The sequence below is a fragment of the Miniopterus schreibersii genome (genome assembly GCF_964146895.1).
Source record: "Miniopterus schreibersii genome assembly, chromosome: 7".
Lineage (NCBI taxonomy): Eukaryota > Metazoa > Chordata > Mammalia > Chiroptera > Miniopteridae > Miniopterus > Miniopterus schreibersii.
The window spans coordinates 71,696,265-71,716,604 of record NC_138108.1 but is presented as its reverse complement, the minus strand read 5'-3'; the positions used below and the strand labels follow the sequence as shown (position 1 = coordinate 71,716,604).

Sequence of the window (20,340 nt, the reverse complement as noted above, 5' to 3'; positions counted from 1 at the left end):
TAAGAGTTCTCTTTACTGGGGACCTCATCTGGGGCACTTCCCATGCACCCCCCCCCCCCCCAGGCTCTCTTTATTGAGGCCTTGGCCAAGGCATTTTCTCTACTTTTCAGTACTTTTGCACTAGGAACCTTTCCTCTCTCCCTGCTCCCAGTTCCTGCGTTCACAAAGGGCCGGGGCAGGAGCCTTTTGTTCAGAGCTCCTCTGGGGGAAGATGATTCTCTGGGTCTGCAGTGCATCTGCCACACCCTCACCCCTCGCTGTTGGGGGGGGGATGCAACGCTGGGAGCTGGCTGCCTTCTCTTTTGCCTTTTGCTAGCATGTTGCAGGATGTGAATAAGGCTTAATCATTGCTTTCCATTTGAACACCTTGACCCTTGGCGGCTCAACAGGAGGGCACTGCAGCATTACACAGGGAAGTGTGTGGTTACTGGAAGGAGACAAGGATTGGGTCAGTAACAACCTATCAGAGTGATATTTCATTATTATTATTCCTTTATTAATTAGCTAGTATACTATAAAGAGAAACGTGCTAGTCTTTCAAAATAGTTTCTTAGCTTTGGGAAGTTTTTGTGGGTTGTTTTTTTCAAATATGCTTTTATTGAGTTTTTTGGGGAGAGAGAAAAAGAGAGAGAAAGAGACAGAGAGAAACATCGATTGGTTGCCTCCCATACACACCCCGACGGGGAACCAAACCTACCACCTGGGCGTGTGCCCTGAATGGAAATCGAACCAGCAACCTTTCAGTGCATGGACAGTGTCCAGCCAACTGAGTCACACTGGCCAGGGTGGCATTTAGAAGTTTTAAGTGAGTTTTAAAAGGTTGTTTTAAAAATTAACTTATGGATTTCAAATATATTTGGTATTTCAAAATTTATTGCAATTACTATTCTGATTTTGCTCAATTTGTCCCATCTTTTGCTAGTAGGAGCTCTGTGAAGTTGCTTCTGAATCTTTTGACATGACCAAGTAATCTCTGATAGCTTTCTTTCTCCTGGTATGAGAGGATGCTCCAGACTTTCGTAGGCATTCAACACTTAATTTTATGATATTTACATAGATCTAGGGATGGAGGGTCAACTCATTTAATGTACCTGAAGAGTTTATTTTTAGTTGTTGAAAGATCAACTTTGTTAACTTATATATGAAATATACTTTAATAATTCAAATTGTTTAATATGGCAGTGTGATTGTTTTCACTGTGTTTCTGAAGGAAAGCCAAGCCATATTTAGGGAGGGCTGACTTCGGAGAGTACAAGGGAGGAAAATCACTATTATATGTCATGTCAGCTTCATCCCCTCCTCAGTCCGGAAACCAAAGCAACATGATGTCTTCTATCAAGAACTAGAACCCATCTTTGGCTTTATTCAAACCTAGGGACAGCTGCTACATCTCTCCTGTTGCCAAATATATTTAATTCATCACTCAATTCGATTCAACAGTACAAAATTGAGCTCTAGGCATTGTGTAAAAGCAACCAGCTGGGCTCTGTGTGAAATACAGAAGAAATACATGAGAAAAATTAAATATATTCCCTGATTATACTGTCAAGCTGGAGAGACAAGATTAATGTAGGAAAAATTAGATTATGATCCAGGATAAGATATAATTATGTGTTCAAACAAGCAGGCCAGCTAACTGCAGGCCAGCTAACACTTATTGCTATAGGATTTCAGAGGAGAGAGAGATTAGTTTAGCATGATGTGAGATGGATTCATGGAGTTGTTGTTCCTGGATCCAAACCCTGAAGAAAGTGTGTTATTTCCATGGGCTGAGAAGGAAAGGGGTAGAGCAATTACGAAGGTGAGAGTGAAAATGACAGGAAGGACACTGGAGAAGCTAGCCACCTTACAGTGGAGGGAGGGCTCAGGCTGGGAGGCCGGGCAAGATACATGTGGGGGATGTGGGTCAGAACCAGCCCCTTGGCAAGTCAGAATGTTGGGCTGAAGAGATTAGATTTCAGAAACGCATCTGTGCCCTTCATCTCAGCTGCCAAGGTTTTTGCTGTTAACCAGTTGCTAGCATTTTTGTTTCTGGAAAAAATCCAGGCATACCATTTAATTAGGGAAAGAACTATATGAGAGTGAAGAGGTAAAAAAAAATATGCAGAGACTTAAGTGAATGGCAAGAAAATAGTCAACTCAAAGAGGGAGTCTACTCACTTACTAACAAATATTTGTTGAGTACATATGTGTGTGCGTCATGTGCCAGGCACTGAGGACAGAGAAAACATTAATTAAGAGCTTATTAATGGCCTGAATAATTGAAGAAGAACTGATACCTTGATGTAGGTGACTTAATAACTTAATCACGAAGAATAGAATTTCAGGCTATGTAATAGTTTAGCGGAGAAGGTGTTTTTTGTCACAGATGCCTTTCCTGTCATCTCATGATCCCATGTGCTTGGGCACCTACTCTGCCACCAACGTGTAATGCCAGCCCTGAAAAGCGAACGGATCTCCTTCAAACTGTCCATCTCTTTCTCTGCCCTCTCATAGTCCTGGCCTTTAAGAGGCCCCAGGAGGACAAGGGAGCAGTGAAAGCAAGACTTCTGAAAAGCTGAAAAACTTAAAGTTATAGAACAGTTGCCAAGAAGAGTACAATACGCTCTGGATTCTCTAATTGGCAGCATTCTGTCATTTCTGCTGCATTCTGTCATCAGCTCTTTATAGATATATACACATAACAATGCACAGACACATATGTGATTATTAATATTGCCATCTGTGTTGTAGAACCATTTAAGAGTGAGTTTCAGATGCCAGAACTCTTTACCCTTCCTGATGTTTCTCCTCTGAACAAGGACGTTGTCAGACATAACCACAGAATAATGACCAAATTCAATAAATTTAACTTTGGTACCATATTGCCATCTAAGGTACAGTCTATATTCAAATTGCCCCAGTTGTTCCAGTAACAGCCTGTATGGTGATTTCCCCTCTGAACCATTGCATTGTGTCTAGTTGCCATCTTATAAAATATGTGATGCTCCCCTCCTATCCTTACAGTTGGAGCCTTTATATTAAGATCTGGTTATTGCCTTTTCTTAAGTCACTAAATACCAATTATTTAGCACCTGTTAAATGGTTAGTTAGCCTTATATTAGGTTAGCAGAAGACAACAAAGAAGTAGAGATGAAATATCTTATTGAGTCATCTCTAGGAAAGACAATGTTTCCATTCATGAAGTGACTAGACTATAAGAAAGGGAGAGGAGGAGGGAGGGAGGGAGAGAAGGAGGGAGGGAGGAAGGAAGGAAGGAAGAGAGGGAGGGAGGGAGGGAGGGAGGGAGGGAGGGAGGGAGGGAGGGAGGGAGGGAGGGAGGAGAGAGAAAGAGAAGGACAGCGTGAAGGAGGCGAGGGAAGGGAGGGGGAGCACTAAGGAGCGCCCTGAGGGTCAGGGTTGCCTACAACCCTGGGCATTGGGCCCTGTTTCTCTGCTGCCTACCAAAGCAGGAGTGCAACCTAGTCGCCAAGAGTTTTTAAAACTTCCCATGTGATTGCCCTGGCTCTCTTCCTTCCTCTCTCTAAAATCAATAAAAACATATCCTTGGGTGAAGATTGAAAAAACAACAAGAACTGCCCACGTGACTCTACATCGGCCCCCAGGCTGATCATCATTGTAGTAGAACCTGAAACCGCCACAGTGAGCAAAACCGCCGGCTGCACCTATTTCTGTTCGCAGCGTGAGCTGTCTCCATGGACCTAAAACACTTCATCGTAAGTTAGGACCCTCCAAGGAGGATTTCGTTTACTGTGCAGCGAATCTGGGAGTAACGTATTTCCATTCATCAGACTTCGGTATTGCAGCCTCAGGACTATTGACATCTTGGGCTGGGGCTATTTTTGACACTGTTGACGTCCTTTGTTAGCGGGCTGTTCTGTGCATTAAAGGTATTTAGCAGCACCCCTCGCTTCTACTTGCTAGGTGACAGTAGCAACTCCCCCTTGTTGCAGCCCCAAAAATGTCTCCAGATGCTGCCAAATGTCCTTTGGGGGGGGGCAGTTACAGTCAGCTCACTGAGAACCACCACATTAGCCCGGGCTCCTCAGAGATAGGGGCCACTTCTGATTTATGTATTATTGTGTGGCAAGCAGCCGACCTGGCACAAAGCAGGTATTCGATAAGAGGCAAGCTAATGAATGAAAGCACTAGACTTCTGCTCATTTGCTCTGGATCCCCATTATGCATGTATTGAATTGTCTCACAGACATTCCCAGGAACGGAACAAGAAAGGGTTGGTTTGGCTCCACGTGGGCTTTTGGGTGAAATGCCATTTCAATCGAAGGTCAAGGCTCGACCCATTATAAAACGCAGACAGAGAAATCCAGCACAGTATACAGTTAGTTTCTTTAAGAAATATTTTTCATTTATTTAAGGCCGAGGACCATTGGCAGTTTAAGTCCAACAGGGAAGGTGGTGGGATGAAGGCAACTGACGCATCTCGTTGAAGATAGAAAAAGCCTTTCTGGACTATGTGGTGGGGAGGGGGCTGGTTTTAATGCCCCTGGGGGAGTGATCAACCCGGTCTGTGAGGAAAATTGAAGGGTCCATCGTGCTAAACTATGAGACTCCGTCTTCACTGCAACAAATGCATATTGGGAAAAACAATCTTTAACTGGGTTATTTTTGTCAGGCAAGAGAGGCAGGGAAAAATTGTGTGCATGTAAGATCACCACATTTAAAATACTATCTTCTGGTTTGGGATGTTGGCTGTGGATGGAAGGGCAGGGAATACATGGGAACTTAATACTTTCTGCTCAGTTTTGCTGCAAACCTGAAACTGCCCTTAAGAAAGTGTATTGAGAAAAATACTATTTTAACATTTGCTAAAACCTTAATGCTAAGTGTAGTGGACTCCAACCACATTTTCAAAATTTCCTATTTCATGTGTCCTCCTACTTAATGATCTCAAAACTCATACTGTTTCGGTGATAACAGCTGCTCCAAGGAAATACTAATGAGGCAAATTCCTGGCAGGGGAGAAGCTGAAGCCAAGGTCATTCTAAGATGAGGGCTTCCTGAGAGCTTTGGCTGCTTGGTCTTCTCACCACCCACAGATTTCTGATTTTGAAAGTCCCTAATTTGTATCTTAATTGAACTGCAGCTCAAATCCACTGAAAGGACAATATAAAGGACTTTTGAAGGTGAAGCAGCATTTCAGGTATTTTCAATTTTGCAAGGCGTTGCTTTTAAAATCTACCCTAACAGTATCCACACATGCAGTAGCACACTGCTTAAAATATATATATATATATATATCTTTTAGGAGGCAAATTAAGAATACTTGCAACAGGATTTATATTCCTCTACTTCCTGCAAGACAGACTTTGGTTGCTGAACCCTATCAGTGGCTGGTTCTTAACTCACCCCGTTTTCAGTATCAGGCAGCACTCTGGTCCATTTTCCCCACATTAATCATATTCTATGCCCCAAGTGCCCCCAACCCAGAATAGCTAACCACTAGTTTTATCTGTGATATTCTTTAGTGGATCTTAAAGATAACATAGAGAATTCTGTAATAATCCAGGACACAATATATCATGAATTATAGATAATACGCTGTATTTCTTGTTTGGTTCCTACATTTCTACATGCTCAACCAGTTTTATTCAGCCAACAAATATATACATGTTCTGAGTGCTCTTTTAGGCATGAAAGATATGCAGATTGCTGCTGCTTTAGGGATGATATTTAATACTCTTCATCTCTAAAACCACATCCAATTTATCAGCAAGATCTGTTTTCAAAATCTATCTCAAATCTGTCCATTTCTCTCCATTTTCATGACTCCTTTTCAAACCCAGGACAATGTCATCTCTCTTAGGGCTCCCACAATAACCTTCTGATTTCTCCTGTTCCTCTTTATCCACCCTTCTACTCATTCTTCATATGGCAACCTGAGCAATCTTTTTAATAGCACCCAGAATATTGTCACTTCCTTGTTTAAAATTGATCAATAGCTTCCCATTGCACTAAGAAGGAAATTTAAACTTTTTACCAAGACCCTCAGGACTCTGCGTGTTGGCCACTGCCTACCTCTCCACTCCTAATACTTCTTGTCCACCAAGGTTTTAGCCATACCTGGTCTTCTATTTTAAACCCACTGGTATTCCCTCCATTGGGCTGCTCTCTCCACAGCTGTTTACATTACTGGCTCAATCCCAGTCTTCAGAACAAAGTCACCTCCTTGGAGGTGCCTTCCCTAATAGATCCGTTGAAAACTGGCCTCTCCTAGTTATGTCACATCTCCATGTTTATTTCTTTCAGAGCAGTTATCACAATCTGTGTTTACTTATTTAAGTATTTGTTTGCTTATTTATTGTCTACCTCCCTCCCCAGAGAATGAGCTTCAAAACATAATGGCCTTATTGGTTTTGTTTCTGCTATATCTCTAGTACCTTGAAGTTAAGGGCATTCTAAGATGGTCCAGGGTCTTGAATGGAAGATGGAAGGTAGTAGGCACTCAGTAAATATTTGCAGAGTCAGTGAATCCCCCACACTGTCTAGCTCTGGTTATACAAGACAGCATCAGTAAATACTTTTTGGTCAATTGCTGTAGAAGGTCCTTTGCTAGGAATCAATACCTTTGTAGACTTATGTTTTGAATTACAGTTCTATAACATTTTGTTCTTCGGAGTTTCCAGAAATTAGTGTTGTAAGTTTTTACTGTGAAATATTTAGAATAATAAATAATATATATACAGACATTTGTACAAGTCTGTATTGCAACACTTTCTAAAGGACACCGTGTGAAAAAGGCACTTTTAAATATTTTAAAAATATCACATCATAAGTAAACTTCACTTGTTAACATGTCTTTTTTGTGAGCTCCAGGAGAAAAACAAAGTCCTTGAAGGCTTGCCTGAAGCAAAGGTCCCAGGTCATTTTGAGATTTCTTAGAAATGTAACTCCAGCCACAGAAGGGAGCCCCTTTCCTAGGGAGCATCTCTTACTTGGTTAGGAGTAAGTAGAGAGGTGAGATGGTTGGTTCCTGTACCCACCAAACCCTCTTGGGAATAAGCCAGGCAAATTAAAGTGACAAGTGGCTAATGGAGAACTGCCAGCCATTGCGGAACAGTTTTCAAGTACAAAAATCTCCTTTTTCTTTGGATTCTTAGTGTTAGTAGGTTGAATCTTTTCATGAAGTAATTAATTTTACCAAAGGGGAGAGAAACTTTTTCATGGCTCCAAAATATAACCTGCCTCTACCTAACAGATAGCTCTCAAAAGTCAAATTGGGCTCTGGCTGGTGTGTCTCAGTTGGACACTGTCCCCTGCACTGAGAGATCACCTGTTCGATTCCCAGTCAGGGCACATGTCCCGGTTGCGAGCTTGATCTCTAGCAGGCGGCGTGCAAGAAGCGGCCAATTGGCGTTTCTCTCTCCGTCTCCCTTCCTCTCTCTAAATATCAATAAAAACAAATTTTTTAAAAAAGTCAAATGGGGACTGGACAAATTCAGCATCTTTGACGTGAACTACTGAGCACAGACAATTCATATCTAGGTATCTTCTGCCTATAACCTGAATTTTCCCAGGCTTCGGAGTGGGTACAAGGTCATAAGGCAGATACACCTCTAGTTCCACTGACTTGTACTCCCATCTGCATATGCATGTAATGTTGGATTTCATGCCTCAAAAGATCTATTCTTCCTCCAGTGATCCCTGGAGTTTCTAGTTGCTCCTCACATATGCTCACATATAGCTTTCTCTTTCTCTCTTTCTCAAAATTAAACATTTTTTTTATGGAGGTGAAATTCACACAACATAAAATTAACCATTTTAAAGTACACAATTCAGTGACATTTAGCACATCCACCACCACCACCACCACCCTCTAGTTCCAAAACATTTTTCATCATGCCTCCAAAAGCCTCTACCCACTGAGCAGGTGCTCCCCATTCCCTCCATCCAAGCCCCTGGAATCTACCAATTTATGTTCTGTCTCTAGGGATTCACCTATCTTTTACATTTTATTTTAGAGAGAGAAAGTAGGGGAGAGAGAGCGATTTGTTGTCCCACTTATTCATGCATTCATTGGTTGATTCTTGTATGTGCCCTGAGTGGGAATGAACCTCCAACCTTGGTGCATCGGGATGATGCTCTCACCAACTGAGCTACCTGGACAGCGCAGATTGACCTATTCTAGATATTTCATGTAAATGGAATCACATAATATGTGACCTTTTGTGTCTGGTGACTTTCACTTAGTATGATGTTTTTGAGGTACATCCATGTTGTAGCCTGAGTTACAACTTAATTCCTTTGTGTGGCTGAATAATATTACATTGTATGTATATGCCACAATTTATCCATTCATTTGTTGGTGGGCGTTTGTGTTGTACAATAGTCTGAATGTTTGTAAACCCCCCCCCCCCAATCCTTATGTTGAAATCGGAATGCCCAACGTGATGGTATTGGAGGTAGGGCCTTTGGGAGGTGCTCAAGTCATGAGGGTGGAACCATCATGAATGGAATAGTGTTTTATAAAAGAGGCTCCAGAGAGATCCCTTGCTCCTTCCACCACCTGAGGACATAGCAAGAAGGTGCTGGCTGAGCCAGGAGGAGGTTCCTCACCAAAACAGGAGCATGCTGGTGTTCTGATCTTGGACTTCCCTGCCTTCGGAACTGAGAGAAATAAATTTCAGTTCTTTATAAGCCACCCAGTCTGTGGTATTTTGTTATAGCAGCCTGAATGGACTAAGACAGGTTGTTTTCCCTTTGGGCCACTGTGAATTGTGTTGCTGTGAACATGTGTGTACATGTACACAAGCCTTCTCTTGTTGGATGGAGCCACTACATTCTGGGGCACCACAGAGGACTTTCACCTCTCAGCATGTCATTGCATCGCTGGCACCTCTGCTGACTCCCTTGATGGCACCAAGGCAGTTTGGTTTTTATTTCATGCTTTGTGCTGCGTTGTTTTAGAATGTTGCTTGTTCTCAATTTCTTACAAAAGTTTCAAAGGATGCAGCTTTTTATTTACCTTCCATCTCTAGTCTTCAGTGAGGCTGAGATGACTAGAAAGAGACTAATACAATGTTTTACTTAGGATTGCTTCTCCTTTCTGAGGACCAAGATTTTCTTGCAGGGTCACAGTCTTGCTACTTATTGTTTGTTCTGTGTTCAGGGGGCCTCTGCTCAAAGCAGGAGACAATAGGAAGAGTCACATCCAACAACCTGTTACACCATATTAAGCCTGTCTGTTGTTTTTTCTCGAATTTTCTCACTTGGGAATTGAGGTAACCTGGGCCATACATGGACCACCTGGCTGAGGAAGGGTTCCAGAGACTGTGAGGCTCAGGCTGGGCTGTTCTCTTAGTGCCTAGTAGCAGATGGCAGCTCAGGTGTTGGTGCAAATGATAATAGAGGGAAGATCCAAAGTTGTACTGGGTGAGAGGCATCAGGTGTCAGGTATTGTGAGCAGAACACAAGCCAAAGACAGGGGGTAAGAGAGAAAGTTAGAAGCTGAGGGGGGTCTAGATCGCGTTGGGCAGTGGATGTGGTAGACAATGAGCTCCCCATTGCCACACTCTAGCCTGCTGCAATGGCCACTAGGCTGGCAGGGAGCTGGGCACCTTGTTGAAGGCATCGGATAGGCATTTGAAATTCCTCAGGATCAACTGGATGGGCCTTTTATTTTCTTACCTAGCTTCTTGTCAATTATGCCTTCAACAATAAGATATAAAAGCAAGTAATACTCAAGTGAGGCCATTTCAAAATGAGCATCAGTTTGGTGTCCAGCATGGTACAGAATGACAAGATAGTAGAGGAGTACATTTAGATTCAGTACCCTCTAGCTTAGCAAATACCTGTTTGGAACTTTTATTCAAATCTGTTGATATTTTGCTCCTCCAACCTGCCTGTAAATCCTTTAAAATCTAGGACTTGATTGTATACAATAAATCCTTAGTACCTTTGTTGTATCAGAATCTCCCAAGTTTATAATTTCCATTATTGCATAGGATTTACCCCATAAAATGCAGTGGTCAAATTCAAAGCATTCTTTTACACACATTATATTTTTTCAATTATGACCCTCAATTCATTAAATCATGTCTTAGAAGCAAAGCAAACCAAACCAAATATTCATTGAATTATGTATTCAGTATTCTGGTGCGTACTAAAGAGAATATGATACACAGCAGACTCTTGCGAGAAACTGACTACACAAAGGGACAATGGCTAGAGCATACATAAAAATAAAACTGACCCACAATCCCTGCAACAATCCTTCCAGAAAGACAACCGTGACCTGTGTGGCAACTGACCCAAAATGGTTAGGTCTTAACAATTACTGTGAGTGTCCTTAGTTTTGTTATATATACAACCAACCAAAGAAAGGCAAAGGTACACCCCTGACTAGCCATACAGAATGCCTTGCTTCTGGTTAGCCTTCCCCATGCCAACCTCCTCCAATTAGGGCATACCTAAAGCCTTCCCTTTTTTCTAAAGCTTTTCCATCCCTCTGTCTATGAGTCATCAAATGCAAGTGATGGTGGTTGATTGCCTTGCTATAATCTCTAAATAAATATCTTTTGCTTATTCTCATTTCGGTGTTCTTTATTTCCACACTTGGAATTTACAGAATTTTTATAGGTCGTCTTATTAGTGGAAGTGGAGTTCTTGGGATGCTGAGAGGAAAAGAATTTCCTGAGGTCCCCACGTGTTTTGTGGAAAGCTTTGTGATGACATAAAATTAGGTTCCTCTCCATCTGCCTTGCTATGGAAAATGTCTAATCTTGTCTTCAGCAGGGCCAGAATTAAGGCCACTGCCCAGAACTTGTTCCATATTAAAGCATGGTCCAGTACAGCATCTGGATAGCTTAGCTTGTGTTCCCAGCTGCAGTTCATTGTGTGTGGGGTCTGCACGGCCATGCGCCATGCGGCTGCTTAAGGCCACATGGCTGTTGAGAGAGAACAGGCAAGCACACAGGCGAGAGTGGGGCATGAAGCAAAACTCTTTGGAGATTTTAATCTTCCAAGATTTTGTGTGTTTGTGATGGGGTCCAACCCCTGGCCAATGCATTATTCCTCAGGCTAGACTGACAGGCAAGCACCTTCCCTACATCACCCCGACTTCACTACCCATGTACTCATCACCCCATAAGTCTGTTTCCTTCTCCCAGTGATCTGCTGGGAATGCGCTGGTAGTTACCAAGGGAGAGTGAAGCTGTAACTTCCTGGTCAAGCTGCCTAGATTACCATGCTTATAATTTCTGGCTTCCCCTTTGCTATTTTCATATTATTAACTAGCTAATTATGACCATAACAGTTTCAACTACTAACTAGAGGCCCCAAAGCCTCATGACATAGTCATTTGTGATTTTACTAGGGTTTGAATTTGAAATGTAGTCTTTGACATTGGTGTACAGGAGTGTTAGCTAGTGACTGCTCTGTATACACATACAACCTTGCTTTTATTTGTATTTTTTTAATTTTATTTATTGATTTTAGAAAGAGGAAGAGGGAGAGAAAGAGAAACATCAATTTGTTATTCAACTTATTTATGCATTCATCTGTTGATTCTTGTATGTGTCCTGACTGGAGATTGAACCCACAACCTTGGCATAGCTGGATGATGCCCTAACCAACTGAACTACCCAGCCAGGGATACAACCTTGCTTTTATATTCATGTTGTGGCATATATACTTTACTGGGAAAATTATATTCTCTATATTTCAGGGAAATTTTTTTAAGGTGTTTAACTTCATACCTGATGAATCTTAAGGGTCTACTATTGAGAAAATTCAAAAGGACTTATAGTACTTAACTTTGAAGATTAAAAAGAAAATTAGTAAAAATGAAAGCTCAACCTTCTAAACCTGTGAGACTAGGAAAATGATACTGACAGACAGAAATAAAGACATGGGAAAGCCTTGGCCAGTGTGGCTCGGTTGGTTGAGTGTTGTCTTGTGCATCAAAAGGTCGAGGGTTCAATTCTGAGTCAGTGCACATGCCCAGGTTGCAGACCTGTCCCGTCGGGATGCATAGAGAAGGTAACTAATCAGTTTCGTTCTCTCTCCTTTCCTCTCTCTCTAAAATCAATAAAAACATATTTTTTAAAAAAGATGTGGTAAAGGAATTAGGTTTTAAAAGATCAAGAGACAAGAGGATGTTCAAATTCATTCAACAAATACTGACTGCCAGCACTACTCTAGATGTTAAGGATATAGTGGCGCCCCACTCGTATGGCTCAGTGGTTCAACATCGACCTATAATCCAGATCTCGGTTCGATTCCAGGTCATGGCACATGCCCAGGTTGCGGGCTCAATCCCCGGGGGGGGGGGGGTTCGTGCAGGAGGCAGCCGATCAATGACTCTCTCATCATTGATGTTTCTCTCTCTCCCTCTCCCTTCCTCTCTCTGAAATCAATAAATATATATATATTTTAAAAAAGGATATAGTGGAGAACAATATAGGCCAAAATCTTTGCTCTTGTGGAATTTATATTTGTAGACAGTTGGGATTTGGTAGGGAGAGAAAGGTAAAGATAAGACTTATAAAACTTATTCACATAGAGAAGAGTTCAAGTTGTCAGATCAGAAAGCAGTTTTCAAAGACTTTGAAGTTACTGAGGACTTAGCCTTCGGCAAGATAAATGGGGACAAAAGAAAGTACTGCCTGAGGTCAGGATGGTGTCACAGCACAGAAATCACCCAAGTCCTGATGTCACAGAGTAGTCCAGTGGAATTTCCCTCAGAGAGTGGTGGGAAAAAATGTTAATGGAAAACGAATCTAAGATTAGAGACTACCTGCAGACAGTCTTCACAAGAATGTCACAGCACTGTCCTTCAGTAGAGGCTCTGAAAATAGGTGGTAATATTGGTAATTTATATCTACATACACTTAAAAGTACTATCATTTACACTATTTTAGAAACAACAGTATCAGCATACCTATAGATGGGGGACTGAAGCAAAGCAAAGAGAGTACATAATAATCTTCAGATTACATAACAAATTGTGGTCAGATTAGAAATTAGAACCTAGTGCTCCTGTTGGATACTGGGAGTTATTCATTATGCTATTATTTTTTTCAGGTTACATATCATAGATGTAGCAAAATAATTTAAAGCATATTATGAGCCTGACACCTTAAAGTCAATGAAAGAAAGAACAAAGCAGATGCTGAAATAATTTGATTAATGTCATATAACCAAATTTTCCCTAAGTAGTAATTCAAGTAGATGGTTAAGATTTTTCTACTCTGCATGATAGATTTCTGAATGATTTATTAGAGACGCTTCATGCTGATAATTTATTGGAAAATGATAATTTATTGGATCAACACAAAAAGTCCATTGGTGTGGTTTTGTCATTTGAATATGTATTTAGTGTCAGAAAAACAATATTTAAAAGGTAAGAGGTGCACTACAGTGTGACTAAAGGCGTAAGAAAATTTAATTTCTTCCCATCATCTGATAAAGATGTTACAAAAGGTTATGTTACAAAATCTTTTTGTCTCGTTTTTGTTTTCTCAATACAAATCGGGACTGGCCAAATCTTTTTTCTTGTGGAATACTCAAAAGATGGTTAAGAAAAAAGTATCTAATTATTTCTATCATTTGTGGAGTTACTATGTGCCACAACTTATCTACACATGTAACCCTGGCATTACATGTTTTTTAAAAAATAGATGAGTCAGGTCCTATCATTATGCCCACTTCTCAGATGAGAAGCTGAGGGCGCGGGGGGTGAAGGAACTTGCCTTATTACAGGGACACGGCTTCTAACTCCTAGAGCTGGGGTCCAGTTTGCACACAAGGTTCCGGAGAGCAAGTCCTCCGGGCCGCTCAGCTTTTAGGCGCCTCCTCAGGAAAGAACTGCCGGGAGTCTCGTGGCACAGCTTTGGGAGGAAGGGAGTTGCCAGCTTTCGCCCCAGTGCGGGCCGGGGCAGCTCGGCCACCTCCCGGGCCCTAAGCTCCGCGCAGCCACCGCGCCCCCATCCTTCCTCCTTCCCCGCGCCCGCTCCGCTTCCCCCTAACTCCGCTCCTCCCCGGCGTGCCCGCCGCGGCCCCACGCCCGGTGCCCGGCGCCCGGCAGCACCCGGCGCAGCCCCGCGAATCACCCCGGAGACACAGCCCCAGGTCGCCGTCGCGTCGCGTCGCGTCGCCGTGACGTAACCCGTGCGCCGCCGCCGTCGGGCCGGGGGCGGGGCCGCGGGGCTGGCAGGCGGGCCGGCCGGGGGTGGGGCCGGCGCCAGGGTCCAGCTCCGGGGCTCCGCGGCCATAGCTGCCTGCGCGGTCCTTCCCCTCGCCCGCTCCCCGCCCTCCCGGGCCGAGTGGAGCTGGGTGGCGTCGGCAGCCTCGCCCGGAGGGGCACCGCGGCTTCAAGGGCTGGGCCTCCTCCAGCGCAGCGCAATGTCAGGCGCCGCGACAGCTCCGTGAGTCCGAGGCCGCGGCCGTGGCGCTGGGCGGCGGCAGGGCCGGGCCGGGCCGGGTCCGCTCATGGTGCCGCCACGACACCTTCGGTGGGCAGGAAGGCCAGGTAGGCAGGCAGGGGAGGGCCCCGCCATCAGCCGGAGCCCAAAGCGGACGGAGTGTCCCCGAACAGCCCCGCCTGCAGCCCTCGGCGGCGGCCGCGGCGCCTAGACCGAGGTGGTAACGGTCCGTCGCGCGGACCGAGGGGGAGGCTGGCGCGGGCGCCGGCCCTGCGGGAGGAAGCTGCTCGCGCTCCGCCGCCTCTGGACTTGGGCTCGGTCCCCGGGAGGCGCCGCTGGCTTAACGCTTTGTTCCTCCTGAAGAGGAGGAGGATTCCCTTTAACAGCTGTTTCCGCTCCGCTCTCGCGAATTGCTGTTTCGGTCTAAAATAGCCAGATATAGTGACAGGCGTGGGTGAGGAGGGTGGAGGATCCTTTCCCTTTGCCGCGGGAGTGACTGGAAACGTGCCCCCAAGACTCAAAACAAGTGACTTCCATTCAGCCGAACCCCGCTCGAGATCAGGGACCGAAAGACCCTTAGAAACAGGCGCGCGTCTAGACGCTGTCCGGGGGCGGGCTCCGGAGAGAGGGGAAAGGACTAATGTGTTTATGGACCACGGGAAGCTGTTTTCCAGTAGCTAGCTGTTCTTCTAGGTGCAGTTTGTGGAATATTGCTTTTTTTTTTTTTCCTATATGGTGTCCTCCTCTATATAATTTGAAATCTGGAGAGGAGTGTCAATCATGTTTAACGCACTTTGGTGTTTTTCTTTCATTTGAGTTCTCTGTAAAGATGAGTGAAAAAGACGTGATGAATCTTGTTTTAAGCTGTTCACCTCCGTTTAGGTGCGTCGAGTTCTTCGCCTCCGTTTAGACTCAGATCTGCCAAGTTTTCAGGCATTGCTCTTGAAGATCTCAGAAAGGCCTTGAAAATAAGGTAAATCAAGCACCTTTTAAATTACTGTGCGGCTTTCAAACTGAAGATCAGTTAACAAATGTCAGAAGTTTCTGTTATACTAATTTTCTCATTTTTATGTTTTTTGTTGTTGTTTTTTTTAATCGTCTCTGTTTTCTAAACAGACTGCAAATGGTGTGTGTATTTATCATGAACCGAATGAACGCTCAGAGCAGTGGTTTCACTCAGCGCAGGCGCATGGCGCTCGGGATTGTTATTCTCCTGCTGGTTGATGTGCTGTGGGTCGCGTCCTCAGAACTTACTTCGGTATGTAGTGCTTGTCTTGGAATGGTGTTGCATTGTAGTAATACGTTCCTGGTAATCTATAATATCTCTAGTCATTACTGCCCCTCATGCTTGCTTAAAGCACTATTTTGAATATTGCTGAATTATTTATGTTTTCTTTGATATTGAATTAGTGTCAGTTCAGGTTGAAACGGAAAGGATACGCTTTGTTTCATGCAGTTTTCTTGTATCTTGTAGGGGTTATTTAGAAAGTGAGTATATGCATATTTTGTGTGTGTTTTTTTCTAACTCCAATTACTTTCTCTATAAATGCTGTTTTCTAGGGGAGCAACCATTTAGGATGCAAAACCATTTGTCACCATTTAGTAGAAAGAACGCTTTTGGACAAATGAGTGAAAGTGATCAGGGTTTTCATGTACAGGTCACTGTCCTGCATATGCATGGTTGCGTGCACATTAGTCTGTTTGCTGATTCAAACAGTGCTCATGTGATCGCCTTTAGTTAAATTGTATTTTGTCTTTATTGATTACCTATTGGTAGTAATGTTGTATTTTGAATTCACAAGCTAGTTTTTCTTTCTATTTGTGTAGTTACTATATTCTGTTTGGTTAATGATCCCTGTAAAAAGACAATTTTATTTTTAGAAATTACTGCATTTAAACTTACATGTTTCAGTCTTAAGGCTAATATACAAAAATAAACTAGCATTTATAAAATGACCTTAAATGTCAAAAGAAGCATTTTGATATTGCTGGTCCTCTCACCTCATAGCTAAGTAAATAGTTGACATTGACATTGTATCTAATGAATAAATAAATTTTTAGTCGTTTTGGAATTAGGCTCTGGAATAAAACAGGCCATTTATTTTTAACTCTTCTATACCCCTTTTTATGAGATTAATATTCCGTGTTTTAAATATAAAGAAATCTCTTTAATGTTGACAGAATAATAAGCGTATCTTTAAAATTTTATTTTAGTGTTAAATAAGTGGTTTGTTTATTTATCAGGCAATAAAATTTATGGCAAAAGAGCACCTGATTAAATTATAATTTAGTGACCCATATCTAAGCAAAGTAAAAAAAACCCACAAACTTGCCCCTATTTTTTAAAAAGTAAAGTCTGTTAGGATATTTTATAATTTCATTATCCAGGAGCATATGGAATATGTCTAATTCTTCAGCCAAATATGCTTATCAAACTTTCGAGATTGTGTATTTCAAAAAGAAAATCAATCTTTTTATTATGGAAACTATCTAATATATACAGATTAGAGAGAGTAGTATAATGAATTTTCATGGGCCCATCACTTACCTTTAACAATTGTCAAATTTTGCCAGTCTTATTAACCCCTCCCTAAACATTTTTTTCCTGGAGTATTTTAAAGCAAATTCTAGCTACTTGTCATTTCATGTAAAAATTCTTTTATATTCATCTCAAACTGAAAAGGACTTTTAATTTTTTGAAATATAATCACCATGCCATTAGCATATCTAACACAATTGATTGTAATTCCTTAAATATGGATATCCAGTCCATATTTAAATTTCTTTGGTTATGTCAAGGACATCTTTTTAGTTTAAGATCTAAACAAAGATCACACATTGCATTTTTATAACTTCTAAGTCACTTTTATTCCTTACCTGTATTCTTCCTACCCCCTCTCTTTATCATGCCACTGATTTGTTGGAGAAACTGTATTTTTCCTGTAGAATATATCACAATGTCTTAGTCTGTTTGGGGTGTTTTAGCAAAACTACCATGGACTAGGTGGTTCAAAGAGCAAGCATTTATTTCTCATGGTTATGGAGGTAGGAAAGTCCATGGTCAAGAAGGTGCAGGCAGATTCTGTGTGGAGCTGCTTCCTAGTTCTTAGATGGCAGTCTTCCCAGTGTGTCCTCACAAAGCAGAAGGGGTGGGAGAGGTCCCTGGATTCTTTTTATGTGGCACTAATTTTATTCACGAAGACTCTACCCACAGGCCCCACCTCCTAATATCACCACACTGGGGTTAGTTAGTATTTTAACATGAATTTTGGGGGAGAACCCAAAATTTAGTTTACAACACACGTTCTGGGTTTGGCTGATTGCTCCCTTGGGGTGTCATTCAGCTTGCTCCTTTTTTCTCTTTTATTTCCTATAAAATGGTACTTAGATGTAAAGTCTTAATTTGATTCAGTTTCAGTATTTAGGAAAAAATGCGTTAGTGGTACTGAGCACTTCCTTTCATATCACAGCATGAGGCACATAATGGCTGCAAGTCTTACTTTGGGTGATGCCAATTTAAGAACTATAAAGTTCCTTATCAACCTGTAAGTAATAGTTGAATATCCTTGTGATTATTGCCCACATATATTTCATTAGGAGTGGTAATGTGGTGATTTTTCTTTTTTCTTTGTTTTTAAAAAAATATTTTTATTGATTTCAGAGAGAGGAAGGAAGAGAGAATGAGAGATAGAAACATCAATGATGAGAGAGTCACTGATAGGCTGTGTGCTGCACACCCCTGACCCAGGATGGAGCCCGCAACCCGGGCATGTGCCCCGACCAGGAATGGAACCTTGGATCTCCTGGACCCTGGGTCAATGCTCAGCCCTAAGCCACGCCTGGCCGAGCGATTTTTCTAAGGGTCATTCCTTCTGCATTTATTAGCTGGAATTCTTTAAGGAGAGCTTTTCCACAACTGCTGTTTGGCTATCCGGAAATATGGCTTATATAGGAAAGGCTGGATAAATCTTGATGCTTTTCCTTTCTTCATTTTAGAGTAACGTTACCTCCAGTAGTAACCATTGAGGGTTTTTTCAGTATTATTATACATTCATGAATTTTTGTATATTTGATGTTTCACAGTTGTTACTTCTTTTGATACTTAAACTGTCCTGTCTTTGACCACTGGGAGTCCCTTCATATTGTCTTTAAATATGACCTCATTTATCTTTAACATCCTCTCTGCACAAGACAACCCAGGCTCATCAGGTACATTTCCTGTCCCAGACCTGGATGTAGTCATTTCTTCAATAACCTATGGTTCAGATCACTACCTGGGTTCTAGAGGTGTTTATTCCTCCAGGGTTGTCATTTTTTCTGGGCCTTTCAGTGCATATAACTAGAAAAACTTTTTTAGGAAAGAAAAAATCATGTGTTCTTACTGATATTTCCAATTTAAATGAAGGTTACATGTTTAGTATAACTTCCTAATAGCATTAAATTTCATGCCGTTCTCTTCATACACCATTCCATGTCATTGCCTTTTACTCTGTCTGGCCTAACTATTTAGACAGCTCAAGAATAGCTTTTCTTGAGAAACTTCCATAACCTTCAAAATGGTGTTTCCCTTTGGTACTCCTGTGGTATCCTCTGTACATCCCTGAAATGGTATTTAGCACATTATGCTGTGTTTTCTCTCCCTCTCTCCATATCTATCTATCTATCTACCTATCTATCTATCTATCTATCTAGTCTATCATCTATCATCTATTATCTATTATCATCTATCATCTGTCATCTGTTATCATCTATCTACCATCTACCTATCTATCATCTATCTATCATCTGTCTATCTATCTATCTATCTATCTATCTATCTATCTATCTATCTATCTATCTATCATCATCTATCCATCCATCCATCCATCCATCCATCCATCCATCCATCCTTTCAAGAAAGCCTTTTTCCTTAGTCTCTTGATAGTAGGTTTTCAGTGAATGTTGAACAGAACTTTTTTTGTAAGTTTGTGATTTTTTTGGGTATATTATCTTTTTTTTGCAAGGCAAATATAATATTCAGAAATGAATCTAAAACATTTTTATAATCCCTTCAGAGTTTCCCTTCCAAATGAACTTCTAGAGTTAAAAATCATGTAATGGCCTTGTTTTATCGGAGATAAGTTATAAGGTTTAAAGTTATCTCATAGTTTAACTTTTTTTTTCTGCAGTATGTTTTTACTCAGTACAACAAACCATTCTTCAGCACCTTTGCAAAAACATCGATGTTTGTTCTGTACCTTTTGGGCTTTATTATTTGGAAGCCATGGAGACAACAGTGTACAAGAGGATTTCGAGGAAAGCATGCTGCTTTTGTAAGTTTCAGATTTTAAGTATTTGTTAGAGAGGGGGTATATTTTTTCAAAGTTTAAAGATGTATTAGTTTCTTGAAGGACAGTTCAATTTTGTTGTTCAGTTAAGTGAGTAAACATAGCATGTTATAAGAAAAACCTACTTTTTTCCAAAATTTTAGATGTGTTGTTTGAATCACCTTGCTCTCAGAATATCTTGTGAGAAATCAAAGATACATAATCACCTTTTCCTTACCTCATGACATCCTCTGAGTTGATAAAAATTTTTGAACTAGCTTAAATCAATCAATGTGGACAAGATGATAAAGTAAGGAATAAGAATATCTGGATCTTTGATCTTTTGCAGATTGGATGAGTATCATTGAATCGGTTGTAAAGTTGGTTGGAAAAGCGAAATAGCTGAAGGTTTATATATAAAAATGAAAATAGCATATTTCGGGGCATGTTTCAGATTTTTTGCTAATTAAATTATGTTCTTTCACTGATGTAACAACATGCTGATTCATAGAAACAGAAAGTGATTTTTTGAGAATGAATGTAAAACTGTCTCTTATATCAATCCTTTTTCATTCTCCCTTTTGTTCTTTTTAAAAATTGTGATAAAATATGCATAACATCAAATTTATCATTGTAACCATTTTTTTCTTTTT

General features: G+C 41.5%; 1 protein-coding gene across 3 annotated transcripts in view; it reads left to right on the top strand.

Moving 5' to 3' along the window:
• Positions 1 to 14,175: 14,175 nt before the first annotated feature.
• The window catches only part of SLC35F5 (solute carrier family 35 member F5), a 35,317-nt gene continuing 29,152 nt past the window's right edge, over positions 14,176 to 20,340 (top strand). For 2 of the 3 annotated variants that reach the window (XR_013999226.1, XM_081143280.1), the window contains exons 1-4: positions 14,176 to 14,488; positions 15,264 to 15,354; positions 15,498 to 15,639; positions 19,550 to 19,693. Coding sequence is in view for 2 of the 3 variants with exons in the window: in XM_081143280.1 (XP_080999406.1) it covers positions 14,449 to 14,488; positions 15,264 to 15,354; positions 15,498 to 15,639; positions 19,550 to 19,693 (417 nt within the window). In the remaining variant the exon portion in view is untranslated. The remainder of the gene's footprint in view (positions 14,489 to 15,263; positions 15,355 to 15,497; positions 15,640 to 19,549; positions 19,694 to 20,340) is intronic. The other variant, XM_081143281.1, reaches the window with a different exon arrangement.